General features: G+C 40.5%; 2 protein-coding genes across 2 annotated transcripts in view; both read left to right on the plus strand.

Annotated features, from left to right (window-relative positions):
• TRIP4 (thyroid hormone receptor interactor 4) overlaps positions 1-20,749 on the plus strand; it is a 55,467-nt gene extending 34,718 nt beyond the window's left edge. The window contains exons 12-13 of the mRNA XM_004421686.3: positions 13,409-13,511; positions 20,446-20,749. Of these exons, the coding sequence (XP_004421743.1) occupies positions 13,409-13,511; positions 20,446-20,513 (171 nt within the window). The 3' untranslated portion in view covers positions 20,514-20,749. The remainder of the gene's footprint in view (positions 1-13,408; positions 13,512-20,445) is intronic.
• A 5,772-nt stretch (positions 20,750-26,521) lies between these two features.
• The window catches only part of ZNF609 (zinc finger protein 609), a 202,218-nt gene continuing 202,100 nt past the window's right edge, over positions 26,522-26,639 (plus strand). The window contains exon 1 of the mRNA XM_004421687.3: positions 26,522-26,612. The gene's annotated coding sequence lies outside the window, so the exon portion shown is untranslated. The remainder of the gene's footprint in view (positions 26,613-26,639) is intronic.

Genomic DNA, 26,639 nt, shown 5'->3' on the forward strand with positions numbered 1-26,639 from the left:
TGACTTGGACCACATTTTATTTCTCCGTCTTGTTCCTTTTTCCTTCCCTGAAGAAACTCAGTAATTTACTTCCTGACCTTGCATTCTTGGCCTTTTTTGATAAGTTAAAATATACTAAGTCCTCGTTATTTTTGGCATAGCGTGATCATTTAGTTCCTTTAAAAAAAAAACTGAAAAGGTTTTATTAGTGGTTGTTTAAAATCAAGTGCACTACACTGTCAGTGGCTTTAAAAATATGTGCTTAAAATGCTTTCCCCTGAGCTAAGAACTCGTCTTCCTTTTATCTTCTAAGAGTAGTATGGCTGGCATGGCTGATTTGTGCCAGGAAAAAAATCCCTCTAGACCTTCAACCCTCCTGAGTAATGGCAGGGGATCAACCTAGACAAGGTAGGAGTGATACAGAAAAGGCTGTGGGCTTAACTCAGGAGGGAAAGGAAGATAAGAGCCATCTAGTTAAAACTCCTCCTGTATTCCCCTGGAAGGAGCCCATGCCATTTGCCAGCGTTTTATCTGCCAGCAGCAGATGTAAGCTCTCAAAAACAGCAGGGAGGATGTTGACTGCAACAATGCATCAAGGCTGTGGTTTGTAACCTCAATAGTAAGGCAGTTAAAACTTTTTTTTTAACAAAGACATTTTGATTGCCAAATCCATAACCATTAGCAGCTGTGGTTTGAACAGTTCTCTAGACCTAACAAGTTTTCAAACAAAAAGTTGAGTTGGTGGCTTTTGTTTCTACGTCTGTGTTTTGTTCGTACTATTTATGTCTCTGCCTTCAATAGAAAATCTGATTTGTCTGAAATCTCCAAGGTCATTGATTAGTCTGTATCTTCTGTACTGAATTCATTCCTCTCCTGCCAGTTTTACTGACCTTTTAGTTCATTTGATATTATGGCCTTTAAAATAGCCAAGACCCTATCTTTAAGGAATTATGCTGAAGCAGTTCTACTGCTGGGTGCCTATATAATTGACATCAGCAATAGAATTGCAGTCTTCCAGTGGAGAAGAGAGTATTTCCTTCTTCTATAAGAATGTCCAAGTCATACAGATCGTCAGAAAGATTGCGCATATCACTTCACATGTGGAAATCATTGGCTTCTATCACCAATGGATTGTCTGTAAGTCTGAGAGGTGAAATATTAGAGAATGAAGGAAGTAATAGTCAACTTTCAAACCAAGCATTGGCCTTGAAAAATGCAGAGTCCCCAAATTGTCTTTTAAAATATGTGAAAATGTCCTCTTTGTCATACTGAGAAAACCTGCCAATTGATGGACCTAAAATGTATGGTGTATGTCGGTATCTGAGACCTGACGAAGAGGGGAATTGGACGTCTGCAACAACTAGCCTAACCCTAGGCGGTTCTTTAAAATCACAGCTTACTTGAGGGAGACAGGAAATGTATTTTCAGAGTTCTCATGAAGACTAGAACATGTACTAGAGTGTCTAGGTCAGAACAAATTGTCTTTAGAGTTGTTTGCAACCTGGGTATCAAGTGCCCACTTGATGAGTTGAAGATAACCATGTACATTTTTTTAAAATTATTTTATTGAGGTCATATGGGTTTATAACATTGTGTAATTTCAGGTGTACATTATTTTATATCAGTTTCTATGAAGACCGCATCTTGTAGTCTAGTTTTTATCCATCACCATACATATGTGCCCCTTTACCCCTTTCACCCTCTCGCCCACCCCCTTCCCCTCTGGTAACCACTAATCTGTTCTCCTTATCCATGTGTTTTTTTATCTTCCACATATGAGTAAAAGCATGCGTTGTTTGTCTTATTTTGCTTATTAATAAGACATCTGTCTATGTCTTATTTCTTGGCTTATTTCACTTAACATAATACCCTCCAGGTCCATCCATATTGTTGCAAATGGGACAGTTTTGTCTTTTTTATGGCTGAGTAGTATTCCATTGTATATTTATGCCACATCTTCTTTATCCATTCATCAGTTGATGGGCACTTGTGTTGCTTCCATGTCTTGGTTACTGTGACTAATGCTGCAGTGAACATAGGGGTGCATAGATCTGTTTGTATTGTTGATTTCACGTTCTTTGGATAAATACCCAGTAGTGGGATAGCTGGATGGTATGATATTTCTATTTTTAATTTTTGAGAAGTCTCCATACTGTTTTCCATCGTGGCTGCACCAGTTTGCATTCCCACCAGCAGTGTATGAGGGTTCCCTTTTCTCCACGTCCTCTCCAACTTTTGTTATTTTTTGTCATGTTAATTATATAGCCATTCTGACAGTGTAAGTTGATATCTCACTATAGTTTTGATTTGCCTTTCCCTAATCATTAGTGATATTGAACATCTTTTCATGTGCCTCTTGGCCATCTGTATATCTTCTTTGGAAAAATGTCTCTTCATATTCTCTGCCCATTTTTTGATCAGGTTGTTTGTCTTCTGGTTGTTGAGTTGTATGAGTTCTTTATGTAAGATAATGGTCTACTTTCATCCTTTTGCACATGGCTGTCCAGTTTTCCCAACACCATTTATTGAAGAGACTTTCTTTTCTCCATTGTATGTTCTTAGCTCTTTTGTCAAAGATTAGCTGTCCATAGATGTGTGGTTTTATTTCTGAGTTCTCAATCTGTTCCATTGATTTATGTGTCTGTTTTTGTGCCAGTACCATGCTGTTTTGATTACTATAACTTTGTAGTATATTTTGAAGTCAGGGATTGTGATGCCTCTAGCTTTGTTCTTTTTTCTTGGGATTGCTTTGGCTATTTGGGGTCTTTTGTTGTTCCATATAAATTTTAGAATTCTTGTTCTATTTCCGTGAAGAATGTCATTGGGATTCTGATTAGGACTGCATTGAATCTGTAGATTGCTTTAGGTAATATGGACATTTTAACAATGTTTATTCTTCCAATCCATAAGCATGGAATAGCTTTCCATTTCTTTATGTCTTCTTTGATTTCTTTCAGTAATATGTCTTATAGTTTTTAGGGTTTAGATCTTTCACTTCCTTCATTAACTTTATTCCTAGATATTTTATTCTTTTTGTTGTGATTCTAAATGGGATTGTATTCTTGACTTCTCTTTCTGCTAGTTCATTGTTAGTGTATAGAAATGCAACTGATTTTTGTAAGTTGATTTTTTACCCTACAACTTTGCTGTAGTTGTTGATTATTTCTAATAGTTTTCTGGTGGATTCTTTAGAGTTTTCTATATATAGAGTCCATGTACATTTTTTAATAATCCAAGAAGTATTGTGCTTTCTCTTGTACTTATCCTGAAGAGAGGAGGGGAATAATAACACTTTTCTCTGCAATTATGTAAATTCGTTAATGCTTAGCTTTTCAACTGAAAATGGACATATAATTCTTATGATTTTCTTAAGTATTTATTCATCAATAAATGCCTATCCTAAATCAGACACTGTTTTAGACACTAAAAGAAACAAAAAGAGGAATCAGCCATGGATTCTGTCCTCAGAATGTTTGAAAGACCACTAATAAAAAGCAAAGGTAACTGTCTTAAGAGAAGTAAAGTCTGACTCTGAGGAATGTAAAGGAGGGAAGGGTTGCTTCCAGCTGGGAGGGATCCCAAAAGACTTTATTAAGAAGATGGCTTTTGAATTAGCCTTGAAAGATAGTAATAATAAAATCTATCACTTTTTGATCAGTTATGTGCCAGGCCTATTATGTATGTTATTTTCTAATCTTCACAACAACTCCAAGCAAGGTATCATTACCCCTTTTTTAGAGATGAGAGAACTTAAGACTGAGAGAGTTAAAATAACTTGCGTAGTATTAGTCAGTAAATGGTGGAATTGGAATTGCTGTTCAAATCTTTCTACTTAGATGGTAGAAAAGCATATTCCAAGGAGAAGGAGTAATGTGAGGTGGGAAGTTATGGACCTGTGTGGAGAGTAATAGCAAACCAGTTTGTTGAGAGAAGAGTATGAGTGAAGAGGGACAAGCAGGAAATAAAAATGGAAAGGTATGTTGTGGTCAGACGGTAGATAACTTTGAATGAAAGGCTACAGAGGTAAGATTTTTTCTGTAGTCTGTTGTGGGATGGGGGAGGCATGTTTTGGAGGTGATCAGAGCATTGCTTGAGGAAAACCAATCTGGTAGTAATATGGAAGATCGATTGCAATGAAGAGACTGAAGGTGGGAAGACTTGTGAGAAGGCAGTTGTCATCCAGGGTAGAGATGTTTTAAAAAATCTGTTTTAGGATAATGCCAGTGGAATTAGACAAGACGGGGACAGATGCAAGCGGTTTTATGTAGGTGGAATCAATCACTTAACGTGACATCTTTATTTTACCTGTAAGTAATCCAGGCTTACAGAGAGAAAGCATCTGCTTGATGTAGAAGGAATCTCTAGTAGACTTGCTATCTTCTTGCAATCTGTTCAAGGCTTCTTGTTTTGTCATCCAGTCTACTGTATGACAAGTGGCAAATTATCTCCTACTTTAAGATTTTAGTACTCAGAATATTATATAATCATATATTCAGCAAGTATTTGTTGACCATCTGTCATGTGCCAGGCACTGTGCTAAAGACTAAGGATCCAGAGTTTTAACAAGATACTCCATTCCCTTTAGATGTTTTTTTTTTTTCCACTTGAAGAAGCTTGTCCCTGAGCTAACATCCTTGCCAACCTCCCTCCACTCTGTATGTTGGTCACCACCACAGAATGGCTTGACGAGTGGTGTGTACGTCTGCACCCAGTATCTGAACCCCGGGCCGCCGAAGCAGAGCAGACAAACTCAACCACTACGCCACTGGGCCGGCCCCTCCCACTAGATCTTTAAGTCTACTAGAAGAGACTGAGACAAGAAAAGCCAACCATAATAATTATCATATGAACAAAGAAATGCACAAAGGAAGGAACCTAACTCCTAACTCAGCTTGGCTGGAGGCAGGATGGGGAGGGTTAAGGAAGCTTCTAAAAATGGTGAGTCCTGAAGAAAGCAGAATTCATATCTTTCTCAATATACTAACCTAAATCATGTCTCCATGCTCTTGTCCACTAGGAGTGTTCCTATTCATCCTTTAAAATAGCTCAGATGTCACTCTTTTCTGTAGTCTTCCCTGACCTCAGCCCATTTCCTCCCTGACAGGATTAATCACTTCCTTCTCTGGGCTACTGTGTTTATATTTCTATTATTGCATTTTTCACTTTTTTTTAATATAATTATATGTTCATATGTAGTTCCTTTAGGCCATCATCTATGTCTTAGTCATCTTTTTATCTCCAGTGTCCTAGCATATAGCCTGCTATATGCTACATAGTAGGTGCTCAATAAATGGTGGTGACAGTAAGTGGAGAGGCAGGCAATGGTCAATATATGAAAAGCTTTAAATGCCATGTGAAGGAATTTGAATTGTATTCTGAAGGCAACCATCTAAGTGATATAATGAGATGTGCATTTTAGAAAGATTGTCCTGGCAGTAGTAGGAAGGATGGATGGGGCAGGCCTGAAAACAAGGAGTTGATTTAGGAAATTATCATGATTGCCCAGGTGAGGCATGACGAAGGACTGCAACAATGCTCTGGCAGTTGAGTTGGACAGAAAGGAACAGATGATTGAAATATTTAGGAGGTAAAGTTGGTGATTTGATTATTTGAAGGGCGAGAGAAAGAGAGAAGTCTAGGATAAACTTGGGTTTCTGGCTGTGGTGGGTGAGTGAATGGTAGTACCATTAGTCCAGATGGGGTATACAAAAGAAGAGAATTTTCTTTTAAGGTAAATGACTTTTTAAAATAAATGAGCTGGGCCGGCCCCGTGGCTTAGCGGTTGGGTGCGCGTGCTCCGCTGTTGGCGGCCCGGGTTCGGATCCCAGGCGAGCACCGACACGCCGCTTCTCCCGCCATGCTGAGGCCGCGTCCCACATGCAGCAACTAGAATGGATGTGCAACTACGACATACAACTATCTACTGGGGCTTAGGGGGAAAAATAAATAAATAAAATCTTTAAAATAAATGAGCTGTGACAAAGTAAACCTATATTGTAGCAGTAAAGGAGAAATGTTCTGTAGTATGTGATCACCATACAAAAATCAGTTTTTCTATGATTTTTCATTTGGACAGTTTAAAATATTTTAATCTGTTTTTGTTCTAAAAGACAAATGTTATTTGATAAAGAGGTACTGTTGATGTTAATAATGCCATATTGCTTGATAAAGATCTTACCTTGATATGTCAACTGATGTCAAAGGATTCTCTGAGCTCTGCCTCAGAACAGTTATTCTCAGTTGAGTCAGCCATTGGGAGATAAAATCTAAAACTGACCGAGTCCTTAACGCAAGAGGAGTCTTAGAATTCTTAGGTATTAGTCCCAGAGTAGACTTCGGTGGTTAAGGACTTTACAATGTAGTATGTTTAAGAGCAATATTCTTTTGGTTCTCGCTAACTTAAGGCAGAGTGAAAGCCTGCTAAATGAAAATTAAGACCCAAAATAATTGTCGTGAATGGGTGATTCACATTTAGGTTTTGAAGAGTCAGGGCAGAAAATCTATGAGGTTAATTTCAGAGAAAATATACTTGCTTGGGTTCTTGTGTGTGTGGAGGTTCCAGCACAGGATTCCAAAGGGCACAGAAAGCCACAGTGGAAATTTTAATGTGAGTAGGTTGGGACCTGGAAACCAATACTATGTGGCTTCAACCAGATCATCTTCCACAAATGGCTCTAAGACCCATAAGCTGCATATCACTCATCCCTTATTCTTTTCACCTGGAGCAAATAGGAATTGTCTCTGTAGCAGTGAGCTGTAACCCCCTGTCTTTGATACGGGGCACATGATTTGAATTGGGTACTGGTACATGGGAATTCAGCTACCCCACTTTGGGCCAGCTGGCATGATCTTTATCCAACTCCAGTCAAATATACACTAGTCATCTGGTTAAAGTGTCATGATCAGGGGCTGGCCCAGTGGCGTAGCGGTTAAGTGCGCACCTTGAACTGCTGGCGGCCCGGGTTCAGATCCCAGGCACGCACCGATGTACCGCTTGTCAAGCCATGCTGTGGCGGCATCCCACATAAAGTGAAGGAAGATGGGCACGGATGTTAGCTCAGGGCCAGTCTTCCTCAGCAAAAAAAAAAAAAAAAAAAAGAGGAGGATTGGCATGGATGTTAGCTCAGGGCTGATCTTCCTCAAAAAAAAAAAAAAGTATCATGATCAATATATTACTCTGATGTGAGAAAATGTTTATCCTTCAGTATAGTGGGCCTGAGGTGCTAGTTTGTCTGTGAACACCTTGAATTGCTTTGAAGGAAAATGTAAATGAGAACTATTTATCAGAGAACACAGTTACTTTCAGGATATGCTTCTTTGGATCTGTTGTGCCTGTGGCCTTTTTATCAGACTCATTTCCTTCTCTCTTTCTGAGTATTATCACCTCAATCTTCTTGGAGTTGGTTTTCAGCTAACTAGATTTCAGAGCCTGATTTCATGTCCTATCTAGTTCCCCAAATTTCAAACCAAGAACACCTACAGCAAATATATGTTCTTTGTCAATGAGTTCCTTCTTTTTGCTTTAGCTGTTAGTCCTCTGGAGATACGTATAAGATTTATAGGTCATCTGGGAATTTGTTGTGAAGAGTACCATCGTTTAGGAGTTACTGATCATTTCAGTACAAGGACTAATGGAAGCTTGCAGGGTTGGTGAAAATGCCCACTTGGCTCTGAATCAGCAGTGGTTGCCAAACACTACTAAACCTTTTTTTCTCTTATGAAAATGACAAAAGAAATGTTTTCTAGATGACTGGTAAACAGTTTCCCTCTGGAGAGGAGAAGAAAATGGCCATTTAGTAGTTAATTACCTGTTATGTTAGACAGCTATGAAACTTATGAGGCATGAAAGAAGAGCAGGCCCACTTTTCCTTGCTCGTCAGACTGGAAACCAGGTGATAGGAGTCATGTTGTCGTAAGGCAAGAACAGCAGCAACTTCCTGAGGAGTCTGTTACTGAATGTGAATGGTTGCTTTGAGCTGCTTGATCTTATAACCCACATTCCCTAACCTGTCTATTGTGCAGTCTCAGTGACCCTTAATCTAGCATCCTCTCTAAAGTGTATATGACATCCAGAGTTGATCCACCTTCTTTACAAATATGAGCCTCCCTTCTCTTAATTTACTCTTTCTCTGGGTCAGCTGCATTCTAGTTTTTTGACTCTCAGACCAAAAATCCCTTTCTTGTGAGTTTCTGACTTGTTAGTTGTTACTGTGGTCCGTAGTGTCCAGGCCTGGGTTGCAAAGATTATGCTTTTTTGGAGATACTGAGGCTCTGCCAAGATGACTTCGCTTTAATACATTTTACTGTGAAAAATAATCTCTTCCTCCAATGCATAGGCCTTACTTTTCTTTATTCCTTTTAGGCTGCTTTGCTCTTTAGCTCTGTTTCTCGTAAGCCTCCTAAAGTTAGTGACAGAGCTTGGGAAAAGGGGTATTCACATGAAACTTGGATTTAGAGTCAGTTGGGAAAGTTGATTTTAATGTTTATCTTTATCGTGAAGCATGAATGGGTCCAAGGAACCTCTTGTTATATAATTTAATTTATCCATCATTTTTGCCATTATTTAGCATTTGCTTACTCTGTTAATATATGTCAGGGTAATTTTTATTAAACATAAGGCCTACTGGCCACTTGCTGTGACACAAAAATTCTAATTTAGCTTGAGGGATAACAGATTATAGAGTAGCACCTGCTTTTACCCAGCTTTATAGTACTAAGAGTGTCCAGTTCCCAGCGTGTGCGTATTCAGCATGATTAAGATAACCCATTGCACAACTTGGTAAATTCATTGTTATTTCATTCAACAAATATTTATCAGTTGCCTGCTATGTACCAGGCGTGATTCTAGGTGCTGAGAACAAAACCAGACAAAAATCCTTGGCTTCATGGGGATTTCATCCTAGTAAAGGGAGGCCAAATTAAAAAACTTAAATAAGTAAATTATATAGTATCATATGATAGTAAGTGCTATAGAAAAAAAATTAAGTAGGAGAGGAGGATTAAGAGTGCCAGGTTTGTGAGGAGATTAGTGCTCTGATGTTAAATAGAATGATCAGGGAAGACTCACTATGAAGTTGACATTTAAAGTCCTGAAGAAAGAGAAAGAGGAAGCCCTGTGGTTATCTGGAGGAGAAAGCATTCCAGGAAGAGGAAAGAGTGCAAAGACCCAGAGGCAGGAACAACAAGGAAGCCAGTGTGGCTGCAGTGGAGTGAAAGTTGGGGAATAGTAGTAAGAAAAGGCGTCAGAAAAGAAATCGGGGGCCAAATTGTCTAGGGACCTATAGGTCATGGTGAGGAGTTAGGCTTTTATTCTGACTGTGATGAACTGCCATTGGAGAGTTTTAAACAGAAGAGTGACACGGTCTGATATTTTTTAAAAAATAGCTCTGGCTGCTGTGTTGAGAATAGACAAAAGGGAGGTTAAGGGCAGAAACAGAGAGACCAGTTAGGAGGTTATTGTGGTAATCCAAGGAAACATTATGATGGCTTGGACCAGGGAAGTAGCCATGGAGGTCTTAAGAAGTGGTGAGATACTGGATATCTTTTGAAGGTAGAGTTGACAGGATTTCCCAGTGGGTTGGTTGTAGGGTTTTTGGCCTGAACAACTGGAGGGATTTATTTTAAAATGGTACGAATAAGAGAGGAGGAGGTTTGGAAAGGAAATCCAAGACCTTGATTTTTTTTTTGATTTTATTTTTATTGTGGTAAAATATACATAACATAAAACTTATGATTTTATTTTATTTTATTTATTTATTTTTTGTGAGGAAGATTAGCCCTGAGCTAACATCCGTCACCAATCCTCCTCTCTTTGCTGAGGAAGACCGGCCCTGAGCTAACATCCATGCCCATCTTCCTCCACTTTATATGGGATGCCATCACAGCATGGCTTGACAAGCAGTGCATCGGTGTGCGCCAGAATCCGAACCCCAGCCACCAGCAGCGGAGCGCGCACATTTAGCCGCTACTTACCATTTTAACCATTTTTAAGTGTACAGTTCAGTGGCATTAAGTACATTCACAGTGTTGTGCATCCATGACCACTATCCATCTCCAGAACTTTTTCATCATGCCAAATAGAAACTCTGTACCCATTAAATAATAACTCCTTCTTTTCATCATCCCAAATAGAAACTCTGTACCCATTAAATAATAACTCCTTCTTTCTCTTCCCCCCAGCCCCAGGTAACCTACTTTCTGTCTCTATGAATTTGCCTATTCTAAGTACCTCATATAACTAGAATCATACACCATTTGTCTGTGTATGGTTTATTTCACACAGCATAATTTTTCAGGCTTCATCCATGTTGTAGCATGTATCAGAATTTCATTCCTTTCTAAGGCTGAATAAAATTCCATTGTATGTATATACCACATTTTGTTTATCCATTCACCTATTGATGGACATTTGGATTGTGGAAACTGTTGGCAATTGTGAATAATACTGCTATGAACATGGGTGTACGAGTGTCTGTTTGAGTCCCTGCTTTCAATTCTTTTGGGTATGTACCTAGAAGTGGAATTGCTGGATCACATGGTAATTTTATGTTTAACTTTTTGAAGAACCACCGGACTATTTTCCAGAACAGCTGCACCATTTTACATTTGCACTAGCAATGCATGATGGTTCCAGTTTCTTCTCATCCTTACCAACACTTGTTATTTTCCATGTTTTTTATTTTTGCTTTGTAATAGCCATCCTAGTGAGTATGAAGTGGTATCTCTCTCTCTCTCTCTCTTTTTTTTTTTTGCTGAGGAAGATTGGCCCTGAGCTAACATCTATGCCAGTCTTTTCTCTATTTTGTACGTGGGTTGCCGCCACAGCATGGCTTGATGAGTGATATAGGTCCACACCTGTGATCCGAACCCACAAACCTGGGCCACCAAAGCGGAGCGTGCTGAACTTAATCACTACACCACGGCACCAGCCCCTCATTGTGGTTTTAATTTGCATTTCCAGGACCTTATTTTTTTCTAGTTTTATTGAGATATAAGTGAAATATAACACTGTATTAGTTTAAGGTATACCACATACTGATTTGCTATGTGTATATATTGTGAAATGATTACCACAACAAGTTTAGTTAACATCCATCACCTCACATAGTTACAAATCCAGGACCTTATTTTTTAACTCTGAGACTGCAGGAAATCACCAAGGTTGTGAATGCAGGGAGAGAAGAGGTCTGAGACCTGACCCCTGAAACACTCCAACATTTAAATGATGGGGAGGTGAGGAGCAGTCAGTAAAAGAGCAAAACTAGGAAGAGAATGGTATCCTGGAAGCCAGGTGAGGAATGTGTTCAAGAAGGAGGGAGAGAAAAATTCTGTCAAGTTCTACAAATAGATAAATTGAGAACTGAGAATCGACTATTTGATTTAGTAACATGGAAGTGAATGATGACCTTTACAAGAATAGTTTTGTTGGAGTGATGGGACTGAAAGCCTGTTTATAGTGAATTCAAGAAAGAATAGAAGGAGAGGAATTTGAGGCAGGGAGTATAGATAATTCATTTAATGAATTTTGTTATGAAGGAAATCTGAGAAATGGGGCAGTAGCTGGAGGAGAATGTGGGATCTGGAGAGTTTTTGTTTCATGAAAGACATTACAGAAAGTATGTTTGTTAGTGGCATTGATCCATTAGAGAGAAAACATTTATTGATGTGGAAGGAAGAGGAGAGAATGGTTGAAATGGCTTTTAGTTTTGGAAAAGCAGAGCTGTGAAGTCCTGGCAGCACTGTCCTCTGGCTTGACACTCTCTAAGACACAGGGAAGAGAGACCAGAAAAATTTAAGAGATCTTAATTGTGACTGCTACTGTTTTTGCCTCTGTAGAATTAGGTTTAAAGATCTTGATAGCAGCCTCTGGTTTTATTCGTGCCAAAGCACCTCACAGTAACGGCTGGACCCTGCTTCTCTTTGTTCTGAAGATCCAGGGGATAAGGAAAGAAGAGGGTTTACCCTCTCATCTTTTTTTTTTTTTTTTTTAATATTTATTTATTTATTTATTTTAGTGTGTGTGTGTGAGGAAGATCAGCCCTGAGCTAACATCCGTGCCCATCTTTCTCCACTTTATATGGGATGCCGCAGCATGGCCTGACAAGCAGTGCATCGGTGCACGCCCGGGATCCGAACCCGGGCTGCCAGCAGCGGAGCTCGCGCACTTAACCACTATGCCACGGGGCTGGCCCCCTACCCTCTCATCTTTAGTTTTTCTTTTCTACCATGAACATTTTGACCCTGCCTGTGAATATAATTGTGGCTGATACTTGATATTAAGCTATGTTTTATCAAAGTACATGCCACCCCTGTCCCACACTGAAAGCCATGGTATGTGGGCGGGACTGAAAGCTGCTAAAAATTTCTTCTGCTTTCTTCACAGCATTATTTACCACCTAGGTCAAAGTGGTCAGTAAAGAAGTTTAATTGTTTATACTTGCACTAGTTACAGAGAAATTTGCATTTTCTTATTTATTTTACTGAAACCTCCATTTTTGCTTTAGAGCCTTATATCTTTAGAGGACACATCTTAGCATATGAATAAGATTGGAAAATAACTTCATACTTTTGATGGTAGTTACTAGGAGAAAGGCTCCTCTGGTAATGAAATCTGACTTATTGTCATAGTCAGCCTGTGAATCATATTTGTCAAACATGCTAAACACAAGACATCCCAAGGTAGGAAATAATGAAACACCAAATCAGTTGGGCATTGCTAGAGAGCACTTTCTGCCAAACCCCTGTTCCTTAAATTGGAATTGTGTGGCCAACAGAGTCTTACTCTAGGTTCTGTGTCTGTCTTTGCAGAAGGAATAAAAGTCCTAAGTATTCACACAGATTTGTTTTGTGATAAGAGATCCAAAGGAGGTATCTAAATAATTTTCAGAATTGGTCTACCAGTTACCTTTTCACCCTCAGTAAGTCTGGAATGCATCTAGCAAAACAGCTTTTGCATGTTCATACCTCACAGAATGAATCATCTTCCTTCCCTTTAGTGAGAGAAGGGCTCTGTTGACTGTTTCTGGCAGAATTTCCATAAATGTTCTATTTTTCTTAAGTCTTAACCTTGGGGATGCCAGATGTTCCTGAAGGAGACCCCTGAATCTCATAACTCACAGTCACTTGTATTAAAAGAGCAGTCAGTTCTGATTCTTCTGGGAAGATGTCAGGTATCCTTTTTTTAAGAAGTTGTTTCCATTATAGGAAGTCAGAAATGGCAGGCAATAGACTGTGTAAGAATACTATGCTAACGGCCTGGGGAAAGGTGAATGTTTGTTCTTGCTTGTTGAGCATAATCCTCTTTACCTGATTGTGAAATGGAGAGTACTATCATCAGAATGTTAAGGTGAAATCTGGGACATCCTTTGATCTCCTTGAAATTCGAAATTTGTCTCAACTATCCTGAACTTTTTATTTTTATATTTTACAGTATCCAGACATGAGTCAAGAATCTGATTCTCCATTTGTTTTCATCTTCACAAATCCACAGGAAATGATTGTGAAGTTTCCTATAAAAGGAAATCCAAAAATCTGTAAGTCACAGGCTTTGATGGCCTAATTTTCTTTTTTCCTTTTTGTCTTACATCTCATTTGTTTAACTTTTTAAAAATCTTCTCTTTTTACCCTGTTCTATGGCATCTCAAATGTTGAAGGATTAATATAATTATATTTATTGATTACTTTAATGTTAGGTTAACTACACTGTAGCCTTTCCAAAGTGTACCTCGATCCACAATTATCAACATGCTAGTGTTACTCTAAACTTCATTTAGGACCCTATTACATTTATTTTATTTATTTTTTTTTAAGATTTTATTTATTTATTTTTTTCCCCCCCAAAGCCCCAGTAGATAGTTGTATGTCATAGCAGCACATCCTTCTAGTTGCTGTATGTGGGACGCGGCCTCAGCATGGCCGGAGAAGCGGTACGTCGGTGCGCGCCCGGGATCCGAACCCGGGCCAACCAGCAGCGGAGCGCGCACACTTAACCGCTAAGCCACGGGGCCAGCCCATGGACCCTATTACATTTAAAACCCTATTTGTCAGCCAAAAGAGTATGCTTTGCTCTACTTTCTGCTCGTTAAAGGAGGCAGTAAGCAAATGCCAGTGGCAACTTTGTCATTTATCCATTATTCCTCAGTATTCAATCCAAGAATAAGACAACTTTTTTTTGAGGACGATTGGTCCTGAGCTAACACCTGTTGCCAGTTTACCTCTTTTTCTTTTTTCTCCCCAAAGCCCCAGTATATAGTTGTAGGTCCTTCCAGTTCTTCTCCGTGGGACACCACCTCAGCATGGCGTTGATGAGCGGTGGGTAGGTCCATGGCCCAGGTTCCAAACCAGCTAATCCGGGGCTGCCTGAGCGGAACGCGCAAACTTAACTGCTACGCCACCAGGCTGGCCCCAAGACTTAACTTTTTTTTTTTAATATAGTTTTTATTGTGAAATATTTTTTGTGTGTGTGTGAGGAAGATCAGCTGTGAGCTAACATCCATGCCAGTCCTCCTCTTTTTGCTGAGGAAGACCGACCCTGAGCTAACATCTATTGCCAATCCTCCTCCTTTTTTTTCCCTTTTTCTCCCCAAAGCCCCAGTAGATAGTTGTATGTCATAGCTGCACATCCTTCTAGATGCTGTATGTGGGACGCCACCTCAGCATGGCCGGACAAGTGGTGCGTCGGTGTGTGCCCAGGATCCGAACCCCGGGCTGCCAGCAGCGGAGCTAGTGCACCCAACTGCTAAGCCACGGGGCTCGCCCCAAGACTTAACTTTTTAGGTGTATATATTTGAGCGTCTATTTTGGAGGCACCAATTCCCACTATTCCCTTGATTCCCTTTGTTCCTAGAGGTCTGCCCTCCCCTCTTGCTTTCCATCCTCTTTTTGAAACTTCTTCATGATTTCTTTTTCTGTAACTTTTGCTTTTATGTATTTGTGATTATAGTACCCTCTAAATATTCACTTCTTAGGAAGTGCTTGTTGACTTTGCTCTTTTAACTTCCAACTCTTCTTCAACTTCCAACTTCTTTTCCTCTGTCTAGTCCCACAGCAGCCTCTTCTATTTCAAAGCAATCTCAAGAAACATATGGTGGTGTCCTCCCTGCCTAACCTCCTTTTAAAAACAACATCAACAACTCTCCTATTTGTTCATGTCAGTTACTGTTTTGTGCCTCTGTAACATTGCTTTTCCATTGTGTGAATGGTTGATTCTGGGGCATGCATTGTCTTCAACTGTGCACAACTCTACCTTACCCTGTACCTTGGGGACCAACTAGCCTTTTTATAAATCTGTTCGTAGAGAAGTACTTCTCAAACTGTAATGTAGATGAAAATCACCTAAGGAGCTATTAAAACACAGGTTCCTGGGCCCTCTCCCAAGTGATACTGATGCTGTTGGTCAGCTGACTACACTTTGAGTAACTGTTTTTGATCACAAAATGAAATGCTTGGAGTATGGATTTAGCTTAATGTATATTTACTAGAAAGTTCAGGCAACCCTCATGATATATGAGACATATATTCCTACAAATCAGAAAATCTGAACATAAGTTGCCCTTGACTTACAAATCATTTACTTAAGACTGTACCCCAGCTAGTAGCTGAGTGGCCCTGGAAAATCTTTTTCCTTTCTCTCCACTGTTGAGCATTTAAAATCGCCCTTTTCTTTTCCCTCTTTTTTGGTTGTGGAATCTACTCCTTCCTACTCTGTTCCATTCTTACCTTACTCTAGGCACTGATAGCAACACTGGTGGTAGGAGGAAAATGTGGTAGGTCTTCTCTCCCAGACCCATTGCTACTTGATTTTTAGTCTCAGTTACCTTTTCTTAGCTTCCTCCCCTATCTTGGTTTTCATCTGCTGCTTAAGCTCCTGTGAGAAAATGTTCTGTGTAAACAGAGTTTAGATGTTTCTCTGACATGTTTTACTTCAGTACTTTCTCTACCAAGAGACTCACCTTGATTTATCTCCATCAGGTTTAACAGGGGTGGAGGAAGTGATGCTCTTAGGAGAAAGCTTTAATAACCTGTCTTTTCCCCATTGTTTCTGTTAGTTAAAAGCTTTAAAAAGCCAAAATGGGCTGTATGCTTGTTTCAGGGACAGCAGGGCTGGAGAGAAATTGTGAGAGTGCAGCTTCTTCCATGGTAGACCAGACAAGTAAAACTGATCAGAAACAGTAGGTAGAAAATAAAAAAAAAAAAAAAGGAACGAATAGGTTGACTAATCCCTGTATTTCAGAAAAAAATTTCTATTGAGAGGGAGCCAACCTACCTGAGGATTTAGTCTAGTATGAAGTTATAAAGTTTCTATTCCCTATAGCTCCTCATTCCTTTATCCTTCATTCCTCCTTACCATCTCTAAACACCTTACACTCTGCCAGAACTTCCTTTCCTTAGGCCATAGGGGCCACCTCCAGTAGTTTACAGCTGGAAAAGTTTTTAATCCCACTGCCACAGGGGAAGGTACATACTTTGCTCGTAATTTGGAATGCTTCACATTTTCTTCTAGATATATTGTTACGTGAAGTGGTTAAGTTGCGAGGTATTAATAATATTAACACTCCAATTATAGCCCTCTGGCTTAAATAATTTTTTTGTGTGAAATGGCTTAGGAACCCAGCCACCTTTTATAGATTAGTTCTATAAGAAATATATTCCAAGTTCCAAACTTCTGACTTGCAAATAAAGTTTTAGAATACAACCCATTTAGGCCGGCCCGGTGGCTTAGCGGTTAAGTGCATGTGCTCCGCTACTGCCGGCCTGGGGTTCGGATCCTGGGCACGCACCGACGCACCACTTCTCCGGCCGTGCTGAGGCCACGTCCCACATACAGCAAGTAGAAGGATGTGCAACTATGACATACATCTACTGGGGCTTTGGGGAAGAAAAAAAGGAGGAGGATTGGCAATAGATGTTAGCTCAGAGCCAGTCTTCCTCAGGGAAAAAAAAAAAAAAGGAGGATTAGCATGGATGTTAGCTCAGGGCTGATCTCCCTCACAAAAAAAAAAAAAAAAAATACAACCCATTTACATGTTGTATCACTTGTATATGTGTAAATATATGCCTTAAATTGAAGGTATATATTTTGATTTATGTTTTTGGACAGGTAAACTTGACCTGGGGATAATTATGTTTCTTGAAATTGAAATAATTTAGAAAAGAGCAATGTGCAATATGATATCACTTGGCTATGTGTCTGCTCAAATTAGGAAATGCAAAAACATTAAGTATAGTAGACTATATAGCTTGAAGGCTCAAAGAGATAAAGGAAATCTTTTTACTTTAAATGAACTACATGCTCTATAAACTCATGCAAATACTGCCTTATATCTTATGCAAAGCATGTGAAAATCCCTATGAGAGTTATATCAATTGATGATAAATACTTTTTCCCCTTTTAACTTTTTACCCATCTGCTTCACATGCATTTGATTTTCTTTTAGGCACCATGATTGAGGATGTGGTTTAACACTGCAATGCTATAGGTACTAAATGTAAAAATATTGAGGAAATACAGAAACTAAGTGTTATCACTGCTTTTAAGAGAGTGTACTGTATGTTACTGTAGTTAACTCTCCACATCCCAAGTCTTGAAAGACCAGGCTGAACTCAGAGTTCAGAGTTCCTGCAATCTGAGGACAGCTATGATGACTGCTTCTTCATGCAAGAAGCCTCAGTCCCTTGTCATCATTGCCTGCCCACAGCTGGCCCAAGAATTGTCATTATTGGTAGTCACTGTCATAGATGTTAGAGAGGCAAAGAAGTCCTTACTTGTAAGGAGCTCACAGATTGCTGGTACACATGGTTTCCTTAGGAAGCCTAGGGGATGAAAGAATTTCTGAATCCCTGGGAATTACCTGGAAATCCTTCATCCTCTATATCTCCTTCCTCTTATCAGTTTTCCGTTTTATGACATCATCATTGAAACCAGTGATGAGTTTGCCTAACATTGAGTGCTTTGCTCAGATGAGTTGATCTTACGAGCTATTCTCATTTGAGGGCTTTTACAGTCAGACTGGAGTTTTCTGAAAATTATTCTTGGAATATTCTTATACAGTAAAGCTTTGAGAGTGTAACAGAGGTGTCTCTTTTTTTATTAATATGAGGAATCTGAAATAAATATAGTTAAAAGACTTGCCTAGAGTTATATGGTAAATTAAAAGTAAAACTGAGACCATAACTAAGAAACAACTCCCAGGCCTCAGCATAAATAATATGACTACTCTTACTTTTTCAGAGAACTTTGAGTTTATGAAGCACTTTAACATATGTATATTATTTTAATTAGTTATTTGATTAAATGACAGTGTATATAAAATACTTAGTACAGTGCTTGGTATATAGGTATATGTTAGCTAAATCCTCTCAACAAGTTAAGTTAGTTGGAATTTTTTCCTCCTTTCATTTTATAGTTGAGTAAACCAGTTTACAGAAGTTGTATTTTGCTCAAGTCTTTCTGCCTCTAGGTTTCCTGTTCTTTTCATTTTATCAGGTTGCCTCAGAAACAAATTATTCCGATTTACATTTCATTTTTAGGGTACAGTATCATAGAGCTGAAAGGGGCCTCCAATACTGTGTAGTCCAGTTTTCTCTTAGCATTGAAAAAGTTGAGGACAAGAGTGATTAGGTGACTTCCTTAGGTTATACAACTAGGTAGTCTCAGGACTAAAAGTGGGACCTGTGTCTTCTAACTTATTCAATCCAGAGAACTAGAAGTCTGGTGTCCTAAATGGAATTCTAAATTCTGTCCTAGCTTGTCCTAAAAACCTGAATGAGATGCATTACTTCTTTGTACCTCTGGTTACCACCACCTTTACAATCTGATCAGATATCTGCTCTTTTCAGTTACTTAGTAGTACCTATAATGTAAAGGTTTTGAAATTTGTAGTGTCTACCTTCTTTGTTTAATTCATTTGATGAAAACATTTATTGAGCACCTACCATTTGGCAGTCACTATGGTAGTGTTAGGGATACAAAGGCAAATTTGCCTTGGAATACGGCTCTTTGCCAGATTGCTGGCACATGTTTGGATTTCCAGCCAGGCAGCCTAGGGGATGAAAGAACTCCTAAATCGCTGGGAATACTCTGTGCTCTAAAGTCAAAATTAAAATCAACATCATTGTGACTGTTGTGGACAGCATTCAGGGTATCACTTAGTGATGGTTTCTGAGGAAGCCCAGAAAAGGAAGTAATGTTATTCCAGAGGCAGGTGTAGCCCTAGAGAGATTAGGAAGAAAAGAAAAATTTAAGAAAACAGGGAAACTTGTTAGGTTGAGGTTATTTTTTTCACATTCTCCTGGTGCAGTATTTAGGACATATATTCTTATCATAGTTGGACAAATGAAGATATTGAAGTCTGGAGAGACTGAATGACTTGCCCCAGGTTGTACAGCTAGTTAATACCAGACAAGGGTGGACTAGAACCTGAGTCTCCTGACTTCTAGTCCAGTGCTCTTTCTCTTACACCTGATTGCTGCAACAAATGAAAATGACAATATATGAGTGGCAGTGGGTGTAGGTGTGGGCCTGTAGTACACCTGGCTGTCCTTGAAGGGAGGCTCCTTGTTTTATTTATTTTTCTTTTTTTTAGTGCTGAGGCTGAACTGAACTGTTTCTACTTCCAGTGTCAGTATGGCTATTGCCTTAAATGAGACTTTTTGTGGAGGAAAGCAACCTGCGAGCTCATTCTCATTCTCAGGCCAGACAGACAGGAACTCTGTTAAGATTCTCTTCATGAGATGGATGGCTCCTAAGGCTGCTACCACTGAACCAAACTCTACCCTGGTAGAGCTGAGGAGTCAGAGGTCACAGACCACATCATTAGGGTGAAGTACCTCTCATTAGGGTCACCTGAGACAGGAAGGTTGCTTGTTTTCTAACTTGAACACTTAGAAGAGTCATACAGCCTATGACCTTTGCCCTTCTTAGCTGGTGATAGGGGCCCTTTGTCAGTAAAGCATTCATGTGGATTCTACTCCAAGTGTTTCAGGTCACTCCCCATATTAAGTCTGAGGCAGCAAAGGGGTGAGTTGAACTGCTTTTCTCACTGTGAGGGAGGTTCATGCATTATGCTCAGCCAGTTAACAGGTCAGAGGAATGGGTTTCCCACTGTGTGAAATGCCTTCCTTTATTATTTGTGAGTATTCTTAAAAAAACTTGCCTTAGCATCAGACACCCTGGAAAACATGATATTTCTTTTCTAGCAGCTACAAAATTAGAAATATTAACTTCTTAGATTCTTTAGGCGAATAATCATTGTGTTTCTGTGTGCACATTTGTGTGTCTCTATACAGTGTTCCCACTGCTTCCTCATTCTTACAGAATGAAACTCTGAAGTTCGAAAGTGTCTGAGTCCTGAACCAAGATAATTGAGTGTGACAGGAACACAGTAACCAGGAGACCTGGGAGGCCACAAAAGATTTGCATTGCAAATATAAAAAACAAATAATGAGGCTTCTTTTTCTCCCTTACAGGGAAACTGGATTCCAAGATCCATCAAGGAGCAAAGAAGGGGTTAATGAAGCAGAATAAAGCTGTCTGACCCAGGAGAAAAGGAACTAAACAGCATAGTGGAGTTTTGTGTACTAAAATTGCTATCCACTCGTCCTTTGGAATTGAAGCAGTAGAAATCTAAAAGCTTGGCATCAGGCTGGAATCTCTCAGAATTTAAACTCTTACCAAAATCTGTATATTTTTCTTGAAGAGTGGGATTCTTACTTTATGTGGTGGGTCAAAATCTTTGAATACATTATTTATAAAAACCTATTTTAAAAATTCTGTCTTTGACATTTTTCTCAGAATGGTATCAGAAGAGAAAGGAACAAGTTGGAAATTACTTTCCTCTCTGAGGCTTGGGTTTGTGGTTAGGAAAATTCTTAATATAGGTTAATGATTTTTTGAGGGACCACTTGAATTTTAAAGCTTCTTTTCAAAGTGATAGCCTGGTGGAGTATTAGGATATTTGAGGAATCCTGTGTTTAATACAAACCTGTAATGGGACAAAAAGGCTTTTAACAAGTTTTCTGCTCCAGTCCAACATCTCTTGAAGTGAACAGTCTTCAAAAGCTGAATAACCTTCCTTAGCAGATTTTTTTGGAAGGGATAACCTGAAGAGGTGCTGCCACTTTGTTCTTTGGGTTGAGACGTTAGGACATAAGAGGATCAGACTGGGAAGAGATGGAGCCACCTGCTAAAGCAGCATGAAACTGCCCTATTTATTTTGTTGGTATTGCAAAAGCAACACTTGGATGGGGCAATTAGAAACAAACTGAAAAATAAAATCCCTTCAGTAAATGCATCCAAATGCTGAAACCAAACCCTTTAAACCATCCACACCCCAGGAAGCTATGAGCTTTGGAAAAATGGGAAGTTAGTTTGAAATGAGATTTTTACTAGTCAGTCTGGCCCCACTTAGTGAACCATTTTTTTTCTGAGGCTGCTCAGAAGAGCTGTCAGAATCTCAGTTGCTGGCATCCTCAGGAAATTCATGGTCTTAAATGTGTTGTATGTTCTGCTTTTTATAAAGCAGCACCACCACACTGGGGAAGTTGGATTCCCTCCAGCAGTTGTGTGCACGACTTAAAAAAGAGAGCACAAGTGAGAGGAAAAAAGTGCCCTGTGTTATGAAAAAGATTAATTTCCCCTTTCTTTAATCCTTCATATTCAGTGTTATTTGCATTGAAATGCCTCCACTCATTATGCATTGATGTTCACTCAGCTGTGAACCCTGCTTGTTTCATAGCTCTAGGCACTGGTTTTGTAGGGCCTGATCACTCTGGAGTCCCAGGGAAAACCCACCTGGTTCTTGTTCTGGTGATGCAAACATGCAGTATTCTCCTTCTTTTCCTGTTCAACTTCTGTAGAGAAAGTGGAAAGAACAGCTAATGGCACTTCTTTAGGAAAAAATAAGTCTCTTTTTGGCCTCCTGCAAACCTTAGTACGATTAATGAAGCCACACTGGGTTCACCGTGCAGTTAATAGTTTACCAAGCAGTGGCACCTTGAATTTGGTGCTGGAATTGTCTGGTTTTCTTAATACCAAAATAAAACTGAAAGGCAGGAGGTGAAGAGTCTAGGGAGCAAAAAAAAAAAAAAAAACCGTTTATCTGCCTTTTTCTTTGAACAATAGCCTGAGCAGAGAGGAGTCTGGATTGATTTTTCCACGTGGATAGGTTGTGTGTGCATGCCTCAAGAAGAACATCAGGAGCTGCAAGAGTTCAGGTTATGCAACCATTTTGTGTGCTGTGATAAGAAAGTTTACAAGAACTTTACAAGTTTACAAGAACCCACTTCAGCATCCAGAATATGCAGCTGGAGCCACATGAGTAAATGGCAGAGTAACTTGGAAACTTCTCCTTTTCATGGTTAGACTGTGAAAGCCTGTCTTTAGTTCACGTGGTAGTGGTATAAGGTCTCTCTTTTATTTGCAGAGACACTGGGGAGGAAGTGTGGGAGAGACTTGGCGGTAGATGGCCCTCAGTTGCTCAGTGATGAATAGCATAATTTAAGGCCTAGTGGAAAATCTTAGCAGCCTGAGTACAAACTCGCCCAGGAATAGCCTTTCAGTACTTTACAACACTTTGCACTGACCCTGTAACTCTGGGACAGCTTGGCCTGAGGGAAGTTTCACGTTTCTGAGCTGGTTTTCTTTTGCAGCATAAATATCTGCGCCCCCTTTTGGATGGGTGGGTTCAGTGGCTCTCAATATGTATAGTGGCTAAAGGATTCAGTGTTTTTGTTTTTGTTTTTCTAGGCAGGACCCAGTCTGAATTATATAAGCTCAAAGTAGGATATTTATGAAACTGGAGACTTTCTCTGTCAGGATTTAGGAGGCTTTGGCCTTGTAGTTAGATGTTTGGAATGGAGTAAGGGGTTTTTTTGCTTGCTGTGTAGCTCACCTGGAGAAAGGACTAGGTGTCCCTTCTTTTTCTTTTTTAAGCTGGAAGTTTGTAGAAACTCATTTTTTCCTAGCGAGTAGGTGTGAAAAATTTAGACTTTAAAGATTACTTTTACAAATAATTACAAAGCTATGGCTTTTATGAGTTATAACCCTTAATCTCTTTCCATTTTAACTACTGTCTCTACTAAAGCCCATTTATATGGATTTCATTTAGTTTGGTAAATTTTTTTTTTAATGGCTTTGCTAGAGCTCTTAGCCAAGATCCAGACAGTATGGGGGTTGTTCTCTTGCCCAGCTAGAAAAGGCCAGTAAAAAAGCAAGTATCTACTAAACAAGAGAAATCAGCTAACTTCAGTTTATTAAGCCTGAGGGGAGGAAAGAAGTCCTGTGATGAAGGATTTCTTTTTCCTTGAGATTCAGATAGCAAATACACATCTGCTGTTCTCAGCTTCTGTGAATGTGTTTGGAAGGAGGTGATCCATATCACAGGCTCCAGCAGCAACAAGGCATCGGCATGTGGAGGGCCTTTCTAGTTCTCTCATGCAGAGAAGAAAGAACATAGCCACAATGCCATCCTCTGACACAAAGGAACTTGTGTAAATGTCTGTCCATTTATGTGTGTGCACATAATGTGGATTAATTCATGGAGTGAAATTTGGTAAACTGACCAGATTTCAGATTTCAGTTGTGACAATGGAGACTCCAGAAAGAAAACCTAATAAATGTTGTACCCTAGCTTGGAGTCAGGTAAATAGGGCTGGGGAGGGGCGGGGGTGGGACAGAGAATCCATAAAGGAGTATGTCACAGGAAGGAGTGTGTGATGTTGGGACAAGGGGCAAAAAATGTCAGTACGGAAGATTTGAGAAGAGTCTAGAGCTGTACTGTCTAATATGGTAGCCGCTAGCCACATGTAGCTATTTAAATGAAATTAAGAATTCAGTTCTTCAGTCACATTAACCATATTTCAGGTGCTCAAATAGCCACATGTGGCTAGTGACTTCCGAATTAGTGCAAATGTAGAACATTTCCATCATTGCAAAAAGTTCTATTGGACAGTGCTTGTTTGGAGCAGGGGTCAGCATAGGTTTTCTTTTTTTTTTTTAAAGATTTTATTTATTCATTTTTTTCCCCCCAAAGCCCCAGTAGACAGTTGTATGTCATAGGTTCACATCCTTCTAGTTGCTGTACGTGGGACTCGGCCTCGCGTTGGATGGAGAAGTGGTGCCTTGGGGCGTGCCCGGGATCCGAACCCGGGCCGCCAGCATCAGAGCGTGCGCACTTAACCGCTAAGCCACGGAGCCGGCCCTGCATAGGTTTTCTATAAAGGGCCAGATGGCAAATATTTTAGGCTTTACAGGCCATACAGTCTCTGTTACAACTATTCAATTCTGTTGTTGTAGTGCAAATGAATCCATAGATAACACATAAATGAATGAGCATGGCTATGAGCCAATAAAACTTTATTTATGGACACTGAAATTTAAATTTCATATAATTTTCACATCACAAAATATTCTTCTTTTGATTATTTTTCAGCCATCTAAAAATGTAAAAACCATTCTTAGCTCATGGGACATACCAAAACAGGTAGTGAGCCTAATTTGACCTATAGACCATAATTTGCCAATCCCTGGTCTAGAGGAACAGGGAGTCAAAACGTAAGATTCTTTACAGGATAGCAATCACTTGAAAATTTTTAATGTTTCTTCCAGGCTTGAGAAGTTTCTCTGACTAAAAATTGGGGTTCACCGTAGGAACGTTTACTTTCCTTTGTTCCCTATTTTTGCAGCCCAGTCCTCTCCAATGCTCTTCAGTAGGAGATGACTACTCAAGTATTAACCCCTAATTAAGTCACACCTAGGTCTAAAACACTAAACCCTGGGGGCCGGCCCGGTGGCTTAGCAGTTAAGTGCGTGTGCTCCGCTACTGGTGGCCCGGGTTTGGATCCCGGGCGCGCACCGACCCACCACTTGTCTGGCCATGCTGAGGCCGCGTCCCACATACAGCAACTAGCAGGATGTGCAGCTATGACATACAACTATCTACTGGGGCTTTGGGGAGAAAAAGGGAAAAAAAAAAAAAAAGGAGGAGGATTGGCAATAGATGTTAGCTCAGGGCCAGTCTTCCTCAGCAAAAAGAGGAGGATTGGCATGGATGTTAGCTCAGGGCTGATCTTCCTCACACACACAAAAAATAAATAAAACACTAAACCCTATTTTTTCTCTACCTGTTAAGTAGCTGAATCCTCACTTGTAACATCGCCCAGTACAGATTGGAAGTTTGCTGTCCCCTGGGATCAGTTTTGTCCTTATACTGTCCTAGAACAAGTTGAATATTGGTGGACCAAAGGGAGATTATTCTTCCTAGGCTAGACAGGCTGTGTTCATCTTTAGGCATCAACTCTGCATCCCCCCCCCCCCGCCTCCTCCCACCCCCTTTTTTATGTGTGTAGATATGGAGAGTAAAACCATTTTAGTACCTGGCTCTATCCCCAAGTCACTATCTTGACTGGCACTGTTGAAGGATGCCTCAGGATAAGGGAAGAAAGGAAAGATAAAAACTGCAGAGCTAAGATGGTCAAGGATACAGGAAGGAAATAGTAGGGGCTAAGACATGGGGAGCCTTGAGAATTAAGATAAATTTCTGTTTGCTATGGAAGGAGGTAGAAGTTTTAGGAAGGAGGTCATGAAGAGTATATGTTTCACAAGTGAGAGGTGGGTAGATGGGTCATTTAAACGGACTGAATGCCTACTGTGTACTGGATAATGTGCTGGGTAATCAGAGATGAATGGCAGATAAGATAAAAGTTACAGTCGTTAGAATGGTGGTTTGGAGAAGGACAGAATAGGACTTTTAAGATAATAAAAAGCAACAAGATTTGGTGATACAGGATGGTGAGGTGAAAAGGGATGCAGGATTAAAAATGGTTACTTTGGAGAGGAAAACAAGTGGTAATCCTAAAAAAAGAAACTGGAGAATAAAGAATAAAAAATTAGAGGGTTAATACTTTGCTGAACCAAGGGATAAAATGGATGAAACCATCATGAGCTGTGCTTGGTCTTCTGTTCTTTGTGGATGTTCACACGTTCAGACCCCTTATGGCCCTTTCCTCTCCCCACGGTTGAAGGACACCTACAGAATTGGTGTCTTCAGTATTTAAGGAATGATACTTCCCCAGAGACCTCTCTGCGAGGAAGTGTGGTCCAGCGAGAGTTCTTTCCACGAGGAGAGAGCGTTAGGTTCGAGCTCTCCTATCCAGGTTTCTTCGAGTTTATCTCCGTTTTAACCGGCTCGCCGGGTTTTCCAGCATTCCCACAGCTACGACTTGCTAATCCGGGCTCCGTGTGACCGCGCACTCCGACACCCAGGATTTGGCTCCTTCATCCAGGTTCCGGGTTTCCCCCGCGCTCTCCCGCTCCAGACTACACACCAGCCTGGAATCCAGATCCGAGGGCCTGGTAATCCAGTGTCCGGGTCTTCCGGGCGGCCCTGGTTGTCCCGGATCGCGGCGGCGGCGGCGGCGGTGGCGGCGGCTGAGGGACCCGCGGCCCCGGACCCAGCGGCACCGGCCGGGCGGGGCGTAGCGGCGCGGGGAGGGGGCGGAGAGCCGGAGCCGAGGTGGGGTGGGGAGGGGGGAGGGGCCGCAGGAACGGATGGCGGCCTGGGCCCCGTAGCAGCGGCGGCTCTACGGCCCGGGGCCCCGGGCGGGCGGAGGTGGCGGCTCCCGGGACCGGCCGCGCGGTGAGTCCGGAGCTTTGTGTGGAACCG

This window comes from Ceratotherium simum, chromosome 3 (genome assembly GCF_057802395.1).
Source record: "Ceratotherium simum simum isolate JZ-2026a chromosome 3, ASM5780239v1, whole genome shotgun sequence".
In the NCBI taxonomy this organism is placed as follows: domain Eukaryota; kingdom Metazoa; phylum Chordata; class Mammalia; order Perissodactyla; family Rhinocerotidae; genus Ceratotherium; species Ceratotherium simum.